Consider the following 12,740-nt stretch of genomic DNA (forward strand, 5'->3'; position numbering starts at 1 on the left):
CTAAGTAGTATTACAAACCTTTATCGGTATCTAATAGAAATACTACTCGTATGAAGCATATCTATGAACATTTAAGGAAATTAGTGACCAGGGTATACCAAAGTATCTAACCTTTTGCAATGGTTGTTGAATGATGTCATAATACTGGTGCTTATAGTATCTTGTGTCCATCCAAAACTGATCAATTATAAAAGAAATCAACAACACTCGTACACTACCAGCAATAAAATTGTGAAGAAAAAGGCACAAGCTCAGTACCGAAGGAATGTTTTGTATCCACCTATCATATGGTTTACCAACAACCTGATATAGACCAATAAGCAACATAGAATTAAAAGAGAAAATATAAAAGAAACAACAATATCCAAGTGATTAAACATCCTACCTTCTGAAAAACATCGCACCATGAACATGAGCCATCCTTCATGCGTGACATTGCTCGATAATCCTGACAATTTATAGAATATTTAATTAAGGTTCACTAATTATTTGAAGCACAAAAAGAGTTGACATAAGAGATCAGACCATAATTCCACGAATAACATAATATTTTGGAAGATCAGACCCAGTGAAGACTTGCTTGTTGAATTTGTCCACAAGTTCTGAACAGCATTTCTGGTCCTACAAAAACAAGCACACAGCAATGGAGACATTACAGGACTAGTTCAAGCATGTGTACTAGTAAATATAAAGTGTTTATTGATGGGACAAGTACCCAATCAATAGCATCATCGTCAATGCAGAAAAAGTCTTGACGGCCCAGCTGATCAATCAAACTTTGAACTTCAATTCTTAGCTGGAAATTGACACATCCAACAAATGGTTAGAAAAGGCATGGAAGTGCATATTTGCGTAGTTCACAGACCAGTACAAGTTGGATTGAACAAAGTTTTCAGATGCCAAATCTGGAGAGTAAATGACAGCAAATAGATACCTTGGGGGCTACATACAAGGAAGTAGATAAAAACAATAAATCGCCCTCTAGGTCCTTGTATTGCTTTCTCACTTGGTTCATATTATCTAAGTGCAGCTCGCATATTATCAAATTCATAATTCTTAAAGTCCATACGGAACTGAATTGTGACCCGCTTTAGACTGCAGCCACGTGTAACACGAAAACGATTTGAGACAATGTTTACTCCCTCCGACCCAATGCATGTGGCGTCCTCGTTATTCGTGTTTTAACTTTGGCCACTAATTTGATCAATAATACATGTGTCACATATTCTAAAAATTATACCATTAGAAACTTTATTTGAATATACAAATTCAATGGTGTATTTTGTTGGTCAAATTGATGGTCCTTAGACCTCAAAAGGCGCTTATTCGAATAGGAACTCAATGGTACAAGTTTCGTGACATATAATCCGTATTTTGTTGGTCAAACTGATGGCCAAACTAGACCTAAAAAAGGCGAGTTGGCCACCTAAATGGGGATGGAGGGAGCAATTACTAATTTGTTTTAAGGTGAACTGTGCAGATTTCACGCAAAGCAAAATGAAATTAATCCATACACAGCCACACATGACCAACGGCATAGTTACGGGATTCACTCCAACCCCCAGGATCCCGTTTGAGCAATCTCGATCATGGTTCGAAATCGCTATAGAATGCCCCTGATTTAGGAGGCGGTTTGGTCAATGCAGGGAAACCAAAAACTAATAAAGCATGATATTAATTCAAGAGATAAATATGGAAAATAACGCCAGTCAGCACTCACCACACACCCCTGCAGTTTCGTTGGGGCACTAATTAAAAACAAACATAGACAAGGCAGCAATCCATAGTTGCAACTTGCAAATAGCGTATCTTCCAAGTTGGCTTGTACATTTCATTTTGGCAAACACATAGCCGTAGCAAAAAGTTGCATGAACCTTTTATGCATTGGAGTTTCCCAAGAAAAGTTTCATGCAAACTACATCCTAAAAAAGGCACTTAAAGCGCGAAGCCAGACGACGGCTTAGTACAGAGGCAGAAGCAGCTAGCAGCAAGCACCAGGAGGAACAGCTCCACTGACTTTGCTTTTCCTATGTTAGGCTAACTTAGCCTGTTGGATAAGAAACTAGAGGTCAAGATTCTGTGGTCTAGACGAAGCACTGTGGACTCTGCACTGTTGGCAAATGGTGTACTGTGGACTTTGCTTTTTAAGGCGCTCACATACTGTACTGTCAGATCTACACTACAAGCCATTCAGTCACGGGCACACAACAAGCAAAGTCAGAGGGGCTCGTTCCACAGCACCATGGGTCGACTGGTCCATGGCGTCCAAAAGCTGCCAGAGGGATGCCTTCCCCGCCTAAGCGACGACCTGGACGCCTAAAAGGTCGAATCTGGACGCCTTAGACACGAGCCTAAGGCGAGGACGACGCCTTGCCATCTGCAGGCGCTCTGATGCAGGTGACAACTAGGCGACGCCTTAAAAAAACATGAGCTTGAGTGTCTGTAACATAATTCCATAACAGTTGCATCAACCTTTTTTTAAGCCATTACTAATTGCTGCATGGCTGGTAGATGATTGCTGTCAGGTTGGTAATAATCGAGTGCCATTACTTTGTCGGTCCGAACCAAGGAACCGTTAGAAATGTTTTCAAATGGACATTGTTCTCTCTTTGATCAGGGATGGAGGATATATCTAGTGATACCAACCTTTTGATGATACCATGATACCAATTTAAGAAAAGTAATGAAAAAAAAATCGAGAGCAAAAAAAGTAATGAAAATGATCATAAGAAACTCTAGATTTTGCTCACGGCATGGACACAAAATCAATCTACGATAAATTGCTAACCAAATAAAAGGTACTATCATGTGTTCTCGTGTAGAATTACTTTCTCCTATTTGAAGATCCTATGCAACATAAATGATACTCCCTCCTTTCCAAAATAGGATGCATATAGTTTTTGGTCAAAGTCAAACTTTTTAAATTTTGATCAACTATATAGAATAAGTATCAACATTTATATATAATCTCAAACCAATATTGTTAGACCCATCATGAAATATACTTCCATATTGTGTACTTTTGGTATTATAGATGTTTATGTCTTTCTCTATGTAGTTAGTCAAACTTTTTGGGAAGGAGTATAACCCATGGAAATTATTTCTTGTACACCAACTGACATGACTGCTGACATTTTTGTTAGCAATTTCTAAAACCCATTTAAGAGTTGATAGACATTTAATGGAGCTGATTGGAGGGATGACTAAATTTAGTCAAAAAGTACTTATAGACTGGTATCATGTAATTCAGTAGTTTGTCCACCTTCAGACCACACAACCTCTTGAATCAGCACAAACCATTGACACGAGAGTGTACATATGAGAGAGAAAGGAAGAAAAGAGGGAAGATGGTGAGAGGATTTGCCATTAAAACTACCATGCAAATGACCTTCAGACCATATGACTAATAAGTAGAAGCAGCAACACAACCTGACAAAAAGAAACTACAGGTAACTTCAACAAATTTAAGGACAAGCAGAACAAATAGAAAGCACACCTGTGCATCCCTAGTAACACGTTGAAAACATTTGTAAAATAAATGTAATTGATCTCGCCTGCCCAGAAGCTCAGCTCTTCGCTATAGAAAGGTAGAAAATTGTGATGAATACATTTCCATGAAAATATAATTCATAAATAAAGGAAAACTATTAGTGAGGACCTCAAAAGACAACTTAATGAGATCATGATCCAGAGCTGAAAACTGTCTACTATCATTAAGAACAGCCTTCAGTGCATCACCGTGTGAACCTGCATCACCCTGTGAACCTCAACAAGTTAACGAGGTAATCATTTGCAGGTACATATAAATACAGGGCATTGTTGCAACCATTGAAGAACTAACCTTGCTGAGATAATGATCTAACACACCTGAAGCCAAATGTGCATCAAATTGTTCATGCAATCTTGCTTGTTCTTTCGCGACAATATACTGGAAAAAGAAATAATTTCATGATATACTAAATGTAGCCAAAGTGAAACATCAAGAGCAGTCATATATTGGAATTTTTCTTCTTACGAAAATAACGAGGGCCTGAGTTTGAAAAACTGACTTTGTTTCGCCAACAAGCCTGTTAATATTGGTCAAAGAAAACATGTATCTGACAAGCAGTGTTTTGAAAGACGGAGGCTACAGAATTATGTTAGAAGTCTTCACTTTAAGACGGTTACAAGTTGTTTCACCAGATACATAGAATTATAAAAGGTCAAACAAAAATCTCTTGTGTCTGCCATCGGTTCACAAAGATCAGATATGTTGTATTCGTTTTCTTTTCTCTTAACGCAGTTTCCTCTCTTCCATATTCTATTTGGAAAAATCTCTACTTTACACTAATAAATATATTCCGTTCAACCATCTCGATGAAAGCTGTGTTGCATATCAAATAATACACTAAATGCAGGAGCAGGACGATGACTTTGCTAAAATATAACTACAATGAAATGTGCGAAATAATTTAATAATTTACTTGGCATATAGGCAGACGATAAGGAAAGATTAACAGTTCTGCCACACGCACACATGATGGGACATACCTCTTTGTTCCTGTTATCAATATAATTTTTTGCGTAAGGTCGCAAACGCACCGGAAAATCTCTTACATCTGGTAGCAACGGCTGAAAAGAAGAAAATTTGTATTGTAATTGCATATTTCCGAAGCGTGAACACAGGGGGAAATATACCTGCAGAAAAGTTATGTTTTCCAGAGAAGTCACGTGATGAAGTATTTTCTTGAGCACATCTTTGTGTTCCTGCATAATGAAATTGGAATTCAATTTAAAATTTTGAGGAAGAACATAAAAAAGTTAACTCTAAAGTTTCTTCATGTTACCCACCTTACGTATCATAGGATGGAACTGAGGCTCCCACAAAAACAGTATTGCACAGAAAACCTGAGAAAGGAGTGATTAGAATAATCCTCAATTATATGCATGTGAGTATGAAATTACTCACCTCAAGAGCATCAGCCCTAAGAAATTCAGCAAGATCAGGATAAGCATCTGACTCTTCCACAAGTTCCACTACACTGTCATCATAACTTGAGTGCTGCATGTTATCCACATATCGTAATTCTGGTGAGTCTTGTAACATTTTAAACTCAGTTTTAATATAAGAAATGGAACACTTACCTGAATATAAGGTTTAAAATCAATGAGTAAACACAAAAATTCGAACATTTTATCATTCCGTCTCTGCCAATGCATCGCAGACATTTTGCGCTTCAGAAGCAAAAAAAATAAGATAATCATTAGGCAATATATTGATATATGCGAAAAAATGTATTTTTCTAAGACTACATACCCACATCCACACCACTTACATGATATTAGTTATACTTGCATAAGTATATACATAATAAAATTCAATGGGGTTCTTAGTTTCCATGGTATACTACTTCTCAATACTAAACTCGAATCCAAGTATTTTGCGTAGTGAAATCGTTGGCATGATGATGCCAACGTATCATGGTGGCCCATTCCAATATATGCATGGTAAAAAGCAACAATGTTGGATACACGATAAAAGTAGCACTGGTAGTAACGTAATAACATTAATAAAATTACCTTCACCATAGCGGACATGGCCCAGAGGTAATCATGAGAAGGGCTACCAATAGCATATTTGGATACAAATTTAGGATCTAATTTCTCAAAGAGAACCCGCGGTGAAGAAGAATCGCGCTGTAAATAAACAAACAATCATATAAAAACAACTGTTTTGTGAATACCAAATTGCATTAGTCTAAGGAACTTTATGGGTGAAGTATTGATTCAATAAAGAATTTACCTCCAAGCAGTCATCCATTTCATTCACTTGATGCAACATGTCGATATAACCTGGAATATATTTACTAAATTCTTCTTCAACCTGATGTGAGCAAAAAAAAAATTAGACGAACTGTTAAAAAGGGAAACCATTTCAAGCACGTAAAGTACATAGAAAATTATCAAGTCAGGAACAAGGAGGAACATATCGATATCAAACAAGAGGGGTAGGAAATATACCTCCCATATCCACACAAATTCTTCCAGTTCATGCATTGATTTTTTTCTACGGCCAACAACCAACTTTTTCTGTTTGAGCCAACTTTGAAAGACTTCGTAAATCCTGTCCTTGGGTTTTTCTTCACACGCTAAATCCTGAAATTTTAAGATTTCTTTAGTGTTCAACATTATTTTTCTTCCCCAAAATCCTAAAATTCAAAATATCTCTTTGCTGATTCTACTATATTTCCCTTCGCCCTCGATAAATCTTGGGAAGATGTTATCCAATAGAAAGGGAGATTCAGATTTAATATATCCTACAAAAAGGAAGATATAGACACAGAACATAAACTTAGAGTGTACCGGTTAATTACCTGATTTGGACAATGAACACAGCGAAATGCCTGATAACAAAGATCTTTAATTATCACATCACCAGGTTGAGTGCCCTCCAAACTTGACTCGAAAGGTAACCACTGAATTAGATGAGGAATCATATCTTCAACAAAAGATATAATGGCATCATGACGTGTAGCAGTAGCAACTTCCATGACTTTGTAACAAAGTGGAACCAATGTCATCTTTGCTTCATCAACATTCCATGCTCCAAAGATGTAGTAAATTAAACTCAGCACTTCAAGCCTAAGGACATCATGGCATAGAACATACCTACAAGTGAAACGACATATCTCAAATAACCTGATACACAGCAAACTTAATAATTAAAAAAAACAGTTAAGTTCGATAGTATTACCCCACAAGAGATCTTGAACAAAGAAACTCTGAAGATCCATATAATTGTGGACATGCTATTACAGCGAGCAATTCTGATGCTGCACGGGTCAACTGAATAATAAGACTCAATCCTAATTTATTAGCTTCTTCCTTCGATGAGAAAATGTCAGCAATTTTATCAGGAACTTCCACTGCACCATCGTGCAAAAGTGCACACCATGACTTATAAAGCTTGGTGTGAAGATAGTGAAAGACTGGCTCTAGTATTTCATGTACCAACTTTGGCCGAAGCTCTTCAGGACAACTTTTCATAAATGGAATAATTTTATACATGATGACCATAGTCAGCTGATCAAATCCCATCCACTTCAGAACCTTCTTGAGAGTGCCACATATGGCTGAACAATCTAAGGACCCATCAACTATAAGAGTAAAGAAGGGAGCTTTTGGTACATGTCCCTGGAATGCAACAACCATAATTAATTGACTTAGATGCAAATATTTTCTAGGGCAGAGTTGGGGTACACCCACAAAAATTTCAAAGGCAAATTGTAGATTAATTGGCATCAATCGTTTATTCGTAAATATAATATTTCAAGATTTCACTTACTAATTCTACAGTCAAGGAAAAGAGAAAAAAGGGAGACAAAGCAGGAACATGCAATACCTGCTCGCTTGAAAATCCTGGAACTAAAGCAGGTTCATCACTCGAATGAGAATTACTTTCATTATTATCAGCATCAACAGCAGTAATTGTTTCCGTGTCTTCACTACTGCTCTTTGTATCTGCCACCATTAACTGCACAGCACAATAAATCAGTATGAAAAGGAGTCCAGATTCCTGAATAAAATTAGTAAACCTCAAAGCAGGAGTTACTTTGTACTACATTCTTTCATCAAATTGCAACAATAAATTTACAATATTTTTAGATAAAACTTGGAAAACTACCTCCTCCAGCCTTTCTTTCTTTAGTTGCTCGGCTATATTTTCAAAAGAATCAGAATTAGTAACAGCATTTCTGATGATAGTAATGACATGGCCGAGATGGTGATCAAGAAATTTATTTTTTGCTTCCACAGTTCTTTTAAACCTCCTAGCGGTCACAGGAATCTGCTTCGCTGTAAACCAAAATAGAGGGATGCATTAGCCGAGCTAACTCATGCATTACGCAATATATGTACAGAAATTAGCAAATAGCGATACCTATCTCAAGTAGAGTCTTGCTGGGTAATATATAAGCAGTGCTCTCATCCTCAATACGAGCAACACTATCTCTCCATTGATACAGGCCCTGTGATTGAAAACAACTAACTAAGTCATGGTAGAAAACTAGTGGTTTTATTTCAGCTTCTAAATAGGAATTAGATCATAACTGGCAGACTAGCACTAGCTATTCGCTAAGCAAAAGCATAAAAGAAAAAATAGAATAGTTTCATTAAATAAAATTGAGATAAAATTTTCAGTAAGGTGTGACATACTGACATCTAGAGTTATAAACAGCAAAGTATATAAAATAATAAGGCATCCACAGGGACCAAACTTTGGGCCTGAAAGAATTACATGTGCATTTCAGCAAAACGTCATGTGTATGTATTGAAGTGCAGATAACTTATCCAGGGTCAAGATGCCAGTATCATGCAGAACCGCAAACACTCCAAAAAGGGAAAAAGAAAAGTACTTACAGCGAGAACTGCAAGCTGCCTTGCGCTCAATTCATTCTCTTTAAGCCTGAAATACATAAAAAAATTGAATTACAATGCTTGAATAGGTTCTAATACAAAAACATTGGTTAACCAAGAGAAATACAAACCCATGTATGTGAAGGTATGATTTATCAGTCGGTGGCTCCTTCTCGTATAGTTGCAAGCAGATTTCATTGCTACACTTGCAAACCTGCAGTAATGGCAGACACATCAGTTTACTTGTTTGTATGCTCTACAGTCCACACCAGTTCAACCACCAAAGCCCTTAAGCCAATCCATAAGCAACAATGCTACAATAAAAGATGTGCTTGTGCTCTTCAGTGCACTTCACTCGAGAGCGCCCATTCTTAAATTCAAATGCTAAAATGATTGCAAGAACTAAAGGGAATCAAATTCTGCATAGAATTTGTTGCTAGCAGATGCGGAGAATATTAAACAATGCAGTAAAAATAACATTACCATCAGGCAAGCAAACAAAGAAAGGCTAGTGAGCAACAAAATAATACCTCCAAAAGAAGATCATTTTCACCTGAAGACTCATTCATCAACCTCAAACGCATTAAGTCATATATGTACAGCAGATAGTGTGTAACTTCTCTAGCACACCTGCACAGCATAGTCACGATCATACAAACTTGACGGGCATGATTAGCAAGAGCAGAGTCCAAAATAAAATAAAAGAACAAAATGAGGGGCAATCTAAAGAAAATCCAAGTGGAAATTTTGAGGCAATGTACTTGGTCATTCTATCAGGAAGTGGCCTCTGCCTCCAATCTGCACGCTGACATCTACGAGATATATATGTCTTAGCAATTTTCTTCGGAATAGAATTCACGGCATGCTACAGCAGAATGTGTTCAGGAGATGGATGAGAATTCGTATGTACCTTTTTTTTGCTATCACTCCGCAGAAACTAAGCAAAAGATGCTTCAGGCTAACATGGCCCATCTGTAAGATTCTTGAAGCCTGTTCGCAGTTAGAAGATCAAGCTTCAACTATCAAAGAATGAAGCATGAAAGAAGAACAAATGAACTGGGATTCAAAGACCATGCTGATGTTCATATATCCAACATTATACCTGTCCTATGTCAAAAAGGTTGCATATATATATTCCAAAATCACGTTGAAGCCACATAATATCACGAGTGGTCCCGTACATTACCTACTTTGTCATGAGAGAGATGGAAAACTGGATTATGGGGATAAATAGCAAGAAAAACAGTATAACAGAAAGAGCAAGGAGTACCTTTTTCTTAGTTGGATCTTGAAAAGCTTCTCTTAACCTCTCACCAAGATATTTGCGGAGCTTAAGAGTGTCCACAATAAAGTCCTCAGTTCTAGTTGAAATCTGCATTAGGCAGGTGAGACCCTGAAAAGACCTAAAGTGGTTGTATTCCACATTGACCTGAAAACAGTAAGATGAAACATGAATGTCTTTAAGTTAGTAATTACAATACCGCCCAAAAGAATTGATTTAGGATTGGATGGTTCGGTGATTTTTTCAATTTGGTGGATCCATGTCCACTGTGACTAATATGCTAATAGTGTGCCAATAGTAAGCCCATTGGAAGAAAATTAAACAAAACCAGTGTTCAAATCAGTTTAGATGGACATTTGAATTCAGCCTCCTATTTGTGGATTACAGAAAACTATCATATATGAGTGGAGGGCTTCAAATATAAAATTTTGAAAAACTATCAAATGGGTGCAAAACCTTTTATGAACTAATATTTTTTATTAAGTCACCCATGTTTGTAGTGAAGACTGAAGATGCCATAAAAACTCATGAATTTTAACAACTTAAAAAGGCCTAAGGGGATTTTTTGCATACCCACGCTTGAAGATCTATGTACAACAATAATGAAATATTTGAAACAATAAATCTGGTTCCAAATGTGTGAAAGTTTTGACTCATAGAAACTTTGAAGTTAGTTACAGAATATGGGCGTTATGCATTTTGGGCACTGAATGAGGGAAGAAAAAAATCCAACTAGGCAGGTCTCAAATCACATAAGCAGTCTTATAGAATGACAGCTCATATACTATCATCTCCAACTCTAGGATGGCCAGGATTTGATAGATGCTGGAACCATGTTGAAAAATGTATTTCTCATTCAGCACGACATCACTAACTATGTTTCTTTCATCATCAAACAGTTAATATGGTTATGTAGAGCATTTTCAGATTTGGGAAACTGTCAAAGAACAGGAGCTGTATTTGCAGCAATGCAGTCTATGACTATTTAATTTAATATTTGCAGCATGGCATGCGGATATGATTAACAGTTAGTGTTCATGGACAATTCTAGTATGGGAGAAAACCCAGCTTCCTACACAGATCTTAGCATTATAGTCTAGCAGAGCAGTGGCAATTGCAACTCTGATCTTCACAACGCTAACATCAGTCTATACCAGCAAAACTAACTAGACTAATCAATAATTTGTAGTAAAACACCATCCGAGGAATCAAGGTAAGTATTATCCAAAGTATCAAAATTTACAACTAGACAAGTACTGGAGTAGTGAGGCACAAGCAAAAGCACAAGTCATTTGTATGAAGTGGAAGCAAGAAAATTTTGAGATGCTACTAGTACAGCTACTTACAGCAAACTCAGTTGCGTTCTTCAGCTTCCTCACCAGCTTGTTCAAGGTTTTCCGGTCTTGAACAAATGTAAAAGGAGTGTCACTCAACTCAGGTGGTTTTAATGGCGGGCTTTGAGGAACACGCCTGTCAAATAGTTGCTCCACAGGGAGTTTTTCCTGGAATGAGACAAACATGTCACTCCACTACTTGCAGCAGTTTGCTCACTGCAACTTAATTGCCTAGAACTGATATATATGCATGCAGAATGGGACAACATCACTTGTCTAAAAAAAATAATAGTAATAATACTGACATCAACCTGTTTTTTTTTCTGAGAGCAACCACATATTTCATTACTGAGAAGGCATATTTTGCCGTTCCATTCCCCATAGCAATGTTGTTTTGTTTTCCTAGTTTCAGTGATACAATTTCAAATCATATCTAGTCCTCTCTCCTAGCCTAAATCATTTCAATGGTCATGTATAAACTAGTTTTAGGCTCTCTACTTTAAAATATTCAGAGAACTTGTCAATGCCCAAGTGCAATCAATACTTGCCAATCTTTCTAATGCTTTGTTCATAAATTTCCAATCAAACTAGTAACAAGTTATAGGCGGAAAGATGATGTTGTGAGATTAGCACAAAGGCATTATTTTTAGGCTTCCTACTTTCAGGTATTCAGTAAACTCATGGGCATCCATGTGAAGCACTTGCCAATCTTCCTAAGGCTCCAAATTCTCTATATGCTCCTTTGACACCTTCCATCCATAATTTGTATTACATACAAATTTCTAAGCACAATCATCAGAAACAATGGGCGATGATGTGAGATTAACACAAACGTGTGCAGAAATTACTAACCAGTGGGTGTGTGGGACGGGCAGGGGCACCAGCATCAGGGCTCTTCTCAAGCAAGGGATGCTCGAATGGCTTGTTGGTGTTGTCCACCACAATGTGGTACACATCCTGCGGTCGTGGAATAGGAGTGCTGGGGGCCTTTGTCCCCGATGCTGCCGCGTTTTTCACGCGGGAACTCTTTGTCACGGGGCCAGAACCCCCAAAAGCCTCACCTGTCCAAAATACTTCCTCTGACATATGCATCTCCGTCTTCGTCTCTTTCTTCTTGTCGGAAAGAGAGACCTGAGCTCTTGCCATATTCCTCCTCTTCTTCTTGCTGGAAGCAACCTGCCATCTGTCCCGCGCTTCCGCATCCTCCTGTAACTCCTGAGCTCTGCGAGCTCTTGGCATATTGAGCTCTACCGTGTCGAGCCCAAACATGAAGAGCAGATTGTCGTTGCGGACAACGGGACAGTCGTCGAGAGGTCCTCCTAGGGGAACGGCGACTGCTGCTGCTGCTGCTTCGGGAGGAGTCCAATCTAGGGGTCGACCGCACGTACAGGTACAACGGGAAAAGGTAACGAGAGTATTTCAGGATTTGGGACGAAGCGGAGAGCGAGAGAGAAGGCGGCGCTGGGGCGTGGCTGGTGCAGCGGAGGAGGCGTCGAGGAAGGAGGAGGACGGCGCCCCTGGCTTCGCCCGCTCTGCGACGCCCGGGCCCGGCTCCTCTCGCTCGGGGGAAAACGGAGGGCGAGTCGTGGATTACAGATACGCTGGAGTCTCGGGTTTTCTGGGGCCCGCAAACAAAAGCCAGGGTCCGTTCGGAACCTGGTGTGGTCCGGTTTCATCCGACACGCTAGTCTTTTTTTTTTCTTCGAAACCCAGTACAGATGCACTCGCTC

At 38.4% G+C, this 12,740-nt stretch overlaps 2 protein-coding genes and 1 long non-coding RNA gene across 3 annotated transcripts in view; all 3 read right to left on the reverse strand.

Moving 5' to 3' along the window:
- The window catches only part of LOC124695624, an 11,456-nt gene extending 6,812 nt beyond the window's left edge, over positions 1-4,644 (reverse strand). Inside the window, exons 1-9 of the mRNA XM_047228451.1 lie at positions 4,531-4,644; positions 3,842-3,928; positions 3,659-3,757; positions 3,497-3,577; positions 716-796; positions 526-621; positions 386-448; positions 259-303; positions 89-177 (exon numbers count right to left, since the gene is read on the reverse strand). Coding sequence (XP_047084407.1) covers positions 89-177; positions 259-303; positions 386-448; positions 526-621; positions 716-796; positions 3,497-3,577; positions 3,659-3,757; positions 3,842-3,928; positions 4,531-4,644 — 755 coding nt within the window. The remainder of the gene's footprint in view (positions 1-88; positions 178-258; positions 304-385; positions 449-525; positions 622-715; positions 797-3,496; positions 3,578-3,658; positions 3,758-3,841; positions 3,929-4,530) is intronic.
- A 36-nt stretch (positions 4,645-4,680) lies between these two features.
- Positions 4,681-5,013, reverse strand: LOC124698363. Its single transcript, XR_007000939.1, has 3 exons — positions 4,949-5,013; positions 4,831-4,887; positions 4,681-4,746 (listed from the first exon to the last, which is right to left on the reverse strand). It is a non-coding gene; the product is annotated as an uncharacterized LOC124698363 (long non-coding RNA).
- Positions 5,014-5,120: 107 nt separating this feature from the next.
- On the reverse strand, positions 5,121-12,249 carry LOC124695625. The gene is made up of 20 exons (XM_047228452.1): positions 12,044-12,249; positions 11,863-12,004; positions 11,023-11,178; positions 9,665-9,823; positions 9,497-9,580; positions 9,305-9,384; positions 9,156-9,206; positions 8,925-9,024; positions 8,526-8,608; positions 8,398-8,443; positions 7,919-8,006; positions 7,664-7,833; positions 7,382-7,513; positions 6,734-7,173; positions 6,354-6,648; positions 6,001-6,135; positions 5,783-5,863; positions 5,560-5,676; positions 5,171-5,214; positions 5,121-5,124 (listed from the first exon to the last, which is right to left on the reverse strand). Exons 1-20 carry the CDS (start codon positions 12,247-12,249, stop codon positions 5,121-5,123), a joined length of 2,613 nt encoding a protein of 870 aa, XP_047084408.1.
- Between the last annotated feature and the right edge of the window lie 491 nt (positions 12,250-12,740).

Source organism: Lolium rigidum, chromosome 3, assembly GCF_022539505.1.
Source record: "Lolium rigidum isolate FL_2022 chromosome 3, APGP_CSIRO_Lrig_0.1, whole genome shotgun sequence".
NCBI classification, from domain to species: Eukaryota; Viridiplantae; Streptophyta; class Magnoliopsida; order Poales; family Poaceae; genus Lolium; species Lolium rigidum.

Bases quoted from the DNA above. Each gene is read 5' to 3' on its own strand.
- LOC124695625 (XM_047228452.1), bottom strand. From the start codon at position 12,249: ATGCCAAGAGCTCGCAGAGCTCAGGAGTTACAGGAGGATGCGGAAGCG. The intron at 11,179-11,862 runs GTTAGTAATTTC...GTCTCATTCCAG, and splicing joins CCCGTCCCACACACCCACTG to GAAAAACTCCCTGTGGAGCA. The intron at 9,385-9,496 runs GTATAATGTTGG...AACTGCGAACAG, and splicing joins ACCTTTTTGACATAGGACAG to GCTTCAAGAATCTTACAGAT.